The sequence below is a fragment of the Miscanthus floridulus genome, chromosome 4 (genome assembly GCF_019320115.1).
Source record: "Miscanthus floridulus cultivar M001 chromosome 4, ASM1932011v1, whole genome shotgun sequence".
NCBI lineage: Eukaryota > Viridiplantae > Streptophyta > Magnoliopsida > Poales > Poaceae > Miscanthus > Miscanthus floridulus.
The window spans coordinates 120,375,776-120,381,202 of NC_089583.1; the positions used below are offsets into that span (position 1 = coordinate 120,375,776).

At 48.9% G+C, this 5,427-nt stretch overlaps 1 protein-coding gene across 1 annotated transcript; it reads left to right on the top strand.

The window, feature by feature from the left end:
- The first annotated feature begins 2,684 nt into the window (after nt 1-2,684).
- On the top strand, nt 2,685-4,286 carry LOC136552899 (heavy metal-associated isoprenylated plant protein 35-like). The gene is made up of 3 exons (XM_066544474.1): nt 2,685-2,858; nt 2,936-3,011; nt 3,131-4,286. The coding sequence occupies exons 1-3, from the start codon at nt 2,823-2,825 to the stop codon at nt 4,021-4,023; spliced, it is 1,005 nt and encodes a 334-aa protein (XP_066400571.1). The 5' UTR covers nt 2,685-2,822; the 3' UTR covers nt 4,024-4,286.
- The last annotated feature ends 1,141 nt before the right edge of the window (nt 4,287-5,427 follow it).

A 5,427-nucleotide genomic window follows, 5' to 3' on the forward strand; every position in this document is an offset into this window, starting at 1 on the left:
TGACCAGCGCGCGGACGCGGACCAGAGCAGCGCGAGAAAAACCTCAGCTATCCTATTCAAAGGAAATGAAATTCACAAAGAAATACACTTTATCAAAGAGTACAGTGTAGGCTTTGGCTGAGACTGAGAGCCCCGCTTTTGCTACGGAGCCCGTGGAAATACTACAAGCCTACGTACTAGTACAATACTCCTACAGGCTACAAGGAACAGTGTCTGACGCCGCGGCTAGCGCTGCTGTCAGCCTGATCGTAGGAGTATTGGAGCATTCAAGGTCAGTCCGTGTCAGACAGCCTCGTTCTTGTAGTAAAGCGAGTTGACCTGTAGCAGAAGCTAGCATGTTGCTCTTCTCTTCTCTTCACATCGAATGTTTGGTTCCGTGAAGAAGCCAGCCCTGTTTGGTTACTACATCACCTTCTAAAATTCCTATCACATCAAATGTTTGGACATATAAATAGAGTATTAAATATATATTAATTATAAAATTAATTACACAACTTGTGACTAATTTACGAGATAAATCTTTTAAACTTAATTAGGCCATAAATTTAATAACGTGGTGCTACAGTACATATGCTAATAACAAATTAATTAGGCTTAAAAAATCATCTCGTAAATTAGCCTCCATCTATATAATTAATTTTATAACTTAATTTATATTTAATATTTTTTATTAGTACCTAAACATTTAATGTGATATAAATTTGAGAACCGACTAATGCATCAGTTCATCGTATTCAGATCAGGCCAGGCCACTGGCGCCCACAGGCCTCCTGCAGCACCACGCGAGCGCAGCGCGCGGTGAAAACGACGCCCGTTATTACGGCGGGGAGAGGAGAGACGGGTGTGGGGGGTGGGTGGTGGTGGGGGACGCCCGTTATTACGGCGGTGAAAACGACGCCCGTTATTTTGTCTACGTTTAGGGCCAGTTCTCAAAAAAATTTTGAGCAGTATCCATCACATTAAATCTTGCGGCATATACATGGAATATTAAATGTAGATGAAAAAAACTAATTACATAGTTGGGTGAGAAATCGCGAGACGAAACTTTCAAATCTAATTAGTCTATAATTAGACACTAATTGTTAAATACAAACGAAAGTGCTACAGTAGTCAAAATCCAAAAATTTTGTATCTAAACGCACCCTTAATACTTAGGGCATGTTTGGTTCCATGGACTAAACTAAAATGTGGACTAAAATGCTCACTTTTAGTCCCTAAAATGCCAAACACATGGACTAAAATTTGGACTAAAGGGTTTAGTCCTCTAGTCCATAAGGGGGTGACTAAATTGGACTAAAATGTTCTGGAGACAATTCTGCCCCTCTTTACTCACCATCCCACCGTGGTCAGCAGCTGTAATATCTTCATCCCAACAGGGGTAATATTGTTTTTATACAACTACATTAATAGACTTTAGTTCCTGGAACCCAACAGGGTTCGAACTAAACTTTAGTCCGGGGACTAAACTTTAGTCCACGGACTAAAGGAACCCAACAGACCCTTGGCCCTTTTTAAAAATTTAGTTGAGAACTAACCAAACACTAAATGCTGCAGCCGCAGCCGTCAGGGTTGGTGCTGCCTCTAATGGCCTGTCGAGCTCCTCAACCAACCTGCACTGCACCAAGGCGCAAAAAAAAAAAAAAAACCTGCACTGCACCGCACCGCGGCTGGGGCGACACCAGTGACGAAGCGGTGGGGCTAGGGGCTTAGCCCCCTATCGATCCTTAAGTCTTTTTTTAAAATTTTGTATATATATATTAGGTGTTAGAGCTAAGATTAAAAAAAATAAAAAGATCTTTATTTTTTTTTAAATTTTTTCTAGCTTCGTTACTGGGCGACTTGTTGGCACTGCCACTGCGCACTGACTGCAGACGGGCAGGAAGGAGATGGAGACCGTGATATTTTATTGTGAGAGACTGATAAGCCACTGATAAGTCGAAGCGAACAGGCACGGGATCACATGCACGATCTTGCAAAAGTTAAGAGGGTGTTTGGTTCCTTAGTCTAGATTTTAGTCCCTGTCTCATCGAATGTTTGGATACATGTATGAAGTATTAAATATAGATTAAAAAAATAACTAATTACACAGATTGCGACTAATTTGCGAGACGAATTTTTTAAGCCTATTTAGTCCATGATTTGATAATGTTGTGCTACAGTAAATATATGCTAATGATGGCTTAATTAGGCTTAATAGATTCATCTTGTAAATTAGTCTACTCATGTGTAATTAGTTTTTTAATTAACTCATATTTAGTCCTCCTAATTAACATACGAACATTCGATGTGACACGGACTAAACTTGTCCCTGGAACCAAACATCCCCTAAAGACACGATTTTGTGTGTGTGTTATCAACCATCTGATGGAGGCAACAACTGCTAATCAGGGGCCACCATGATGCATCCTCATCAGCGGCCTCCGCCTCCAACTCCAATGATGTGACCAAATGTGGGTCTGGTGTCATCATTCCCTGCTGCCGGCGCCGCTGCCGCTGCCGCGGACGAGACGAGATCCGCGCCCGGAGCCGGAGGCCCCTGCCGCGCCCCGCGACCTGGACGCCCGGGCGACCACCGGGCCCACCTGTCGGTCTCACCTTTTACTTACTCCTCTTACTAGTACACGGTGGCTACGCCTACGCTGGTTTGTTGGCCACTATAAAGGTTAGCGGCTAATAAGCAGCCACTCTCCCTTGGCATTGCCACCCCCACAACAGAGACAGAGCCAGCCAGAGAGGGTTCAGCAGCTCTCCGCTCAGCTCAGCTCCGGTCGTTCACACGACGAGCTCCACCGAAGTTCCAGGCTTACTCTAGCTCGCTCGCCATGGCGTCAGGGGAAGCAGAGCCCCTGCAGTATACGGTGAGCGAGCGGGACAGCGATAGCTTCTTCAGCTTGTATTTGCCTATCGCTTGACCTTCCTCTGTTCTTGCCGGCAGACCACCACACTGCGGGTGTCCATCCACTGCGAGGGCTGTAAGAAGAAGGTCAAGAAAGTGCTCCACAGCATCGAAGGTACGTACGTATCCCATGTGTCTTGGTTCTCCTGCCGGCGGCGATTCTTCGTTTTACAGTGCCGACGACGGACTGTCTGACTCTGACCGGGTTGTTTGTCTGCGGCGGTGCGCCGTCAGGCGTGTACAAGGTAACGGTGGACGCGGCGCAGCACAAGGTGACCGTCACAGGCAACGTGGAAGCCGACGCGCTCGTCCGGCGGCTGCACAAGGCCGGCAAGCAGGCGGTGCTCTGGCCTTCGCCGGCGCTGGCGCCGGCACCCGTCGAGGCCATGAAGCCCGAAGAGGTCGCGCCTTCTGCGCTGCCAGTGGCAGCCGGGGAGAGCGGCGGCAAGCCCAAGGAGGCGAAGGATAAGCCGCCTGAGAATGGCGCGGGCAAAGAGAAGAAGCCGGCCAAGGACAAGGGCTCGGACAAGAAGGCCGACAATAGCGAGGCGGCGAATCCCAACAAGGACGAGGCCAGCAAGGACGCCGAGGCGATCCCTGAGCCCAAGGAGACGAAGAAGTGCTCCCCTGAGCCGGCGAAGCAAGACGCCGCCGTGGAGGCTGGCGCGGAGGAGCCCATAGGCGGCGGCGGCAAGAAGGGCAAGAAGAATAAGAAGAACAAGCCAAAGGACGGCGGCGAGGGGGAGGCCCCGGCCCCTGCCCCGGCAGCGCCCGAGAAAAAGCCGCACCAACCACCGGTGCCAGCGCCGTCGCCGGGCCCCGAGCACCCGCCGCACTCCGCGTTCCCGTACTACGCGGCGCAGCCGGTGCTGAGCTACAACGTGGCGCACCCGAGCTCCAGCGTATCGTACTACGCGCCGACGCCCGGTGTGCCCATGCAACCAATGCCGCCGCCTCCCCCGCAGGTGGTGCCCTACCCCTACGGGTACCCGCCTTATTACCCTCCAATGGTGCCGGTGCCGGCGGAGTTCCTGTACGGCCCGCCGGGCATGCGGTCGTCCCCGCCTCAGGAGTCGTACAACAACATGTTCAACGAGGACAACGCCAACTCGTGCAGCCTCATGTGATGTCACGCGCCGCCGCCGCCGCGCCGGTGTACTCGAGCTGTAGTTAGAGAGCGGCTCTCCTCTCGTGATCTTAAAGCCTCGTCCCGTCGTGGATGGGACGAGTACTGTCAAATTAGGCGGTCAAAGCTCTTCTTGACCAGATTTTTTTTTTACTTCTCGGCTCATCATGTAATCAGATGATGGTGATATTGAGATCAAAAAAAAAAAAAAGATGATGGTGATATTCTAGGAGTACTGCTGCTGCTACCACTTGCGAATTTCGAGCTCGGGTACGGTTGGTGAGTGAATTTTTAAGGATCCCTGCGGAGGTTTAAATGTACTAGTACGGGTAGTAATTGCCTAATTGGTGAAGAGTGGGGCCGGTGCTTTGAGGCGGGCGGGACCCACCCCCCGCCGCTGGCAGGGTAATCAAAGGTGGGCCCTGTTGGTTGACAGTCCTTTTCAAGGATGATTGCTTTCTCGTGTGCAGGGAATGTGTCACATGTAACGCAATGATTCCCTGCATCGCGTTTGCATTCTTGTTGACCGCTTGTCCTGTTCGATACATATACTCTACGTATTCCATATTTACACGACACTCCCAATTACGTACACATGCTACATCAACCCTTTGGGGGTCCTAGAATGAATTCAACTCTCCTAAAATGAACTCAAACAGTGGTTAGTAATGGTGAACCTTAATCCTAAACCGGGGGCGACACGCCATGGCTGCCGAACGGCCCCTAGCGCAGGCCAGCCCCTGGCCGGCGCCGCCGCTTTACCGACAAGTGGTAGCGACGGTCCATGATCAGCCTCCATAACACCTTCATCCGCCCCTCTCTCGACCGGGATGGTTGGTCACGAGCAGTGGATTTGAACATAGGGGTCCTTCAGACCGATAACAATCGCACATGATGAAATACATATACAGTCAAAGCATATATAACAACCAAATAAATATTTTTGTGTTAACTTGATGGTACATACTTAACTTGATGGTCCCTAACACCACAGAAGTGGAATCCAGGCTCTTAAGCTACAGATCTCAGCTTCAGCTCCCCTTCTTTATGGAGATTATCGTCACAATGTGCTAGGCAATCTGGACTACGTGTAATGATGCAATCTTCAACAATCTTTCTTGCTCGGTACATTCCTGCAAACAAGTCTTCGAGAAGGAGTTTGCTCTAGTTATTCGAAGAGCAAAAAGCAAGTTCCACCCTTCCATAGATTCGTGGCTAGAAGCCTTTATGTAATCTTGTTCATTTTCTTCGGTACTTTTTTTTGTTTCTTAAACACTTGTTTTGTGGAGATCAGTTTTAACTTTTTAATAAAATTTCAGTAAGGGCTCCAGCCCCTCCTGTTTCATAAAAAACCAAATAAATATTTTGTGTTACAAAAGAAAATTAAAAACTAAAAAAAACACAA

Coding starts and splice junctions, on each gene's coding strand:
- LOC136552899 (XM_066544474.1), top strand. CDS start 2,823: ATGGCGTCAGGGGAAGCAGAGCCCCTGCAGTATACG. Junction 2,859..2,935: donor CAGAGCCCCTGCAGTATACG/GTGAGCGAGCGG, acceptor TCTTGCCGGCAG/ACCACCACACTGCGGGTGTC. Junction 3,012..3,130: donor AGTGCTCCACAGCATCGAAG/GTACGTACGTAT, acceptor GTGCGCCGTCAG/GCGTGTACAAGGTAACGGTG.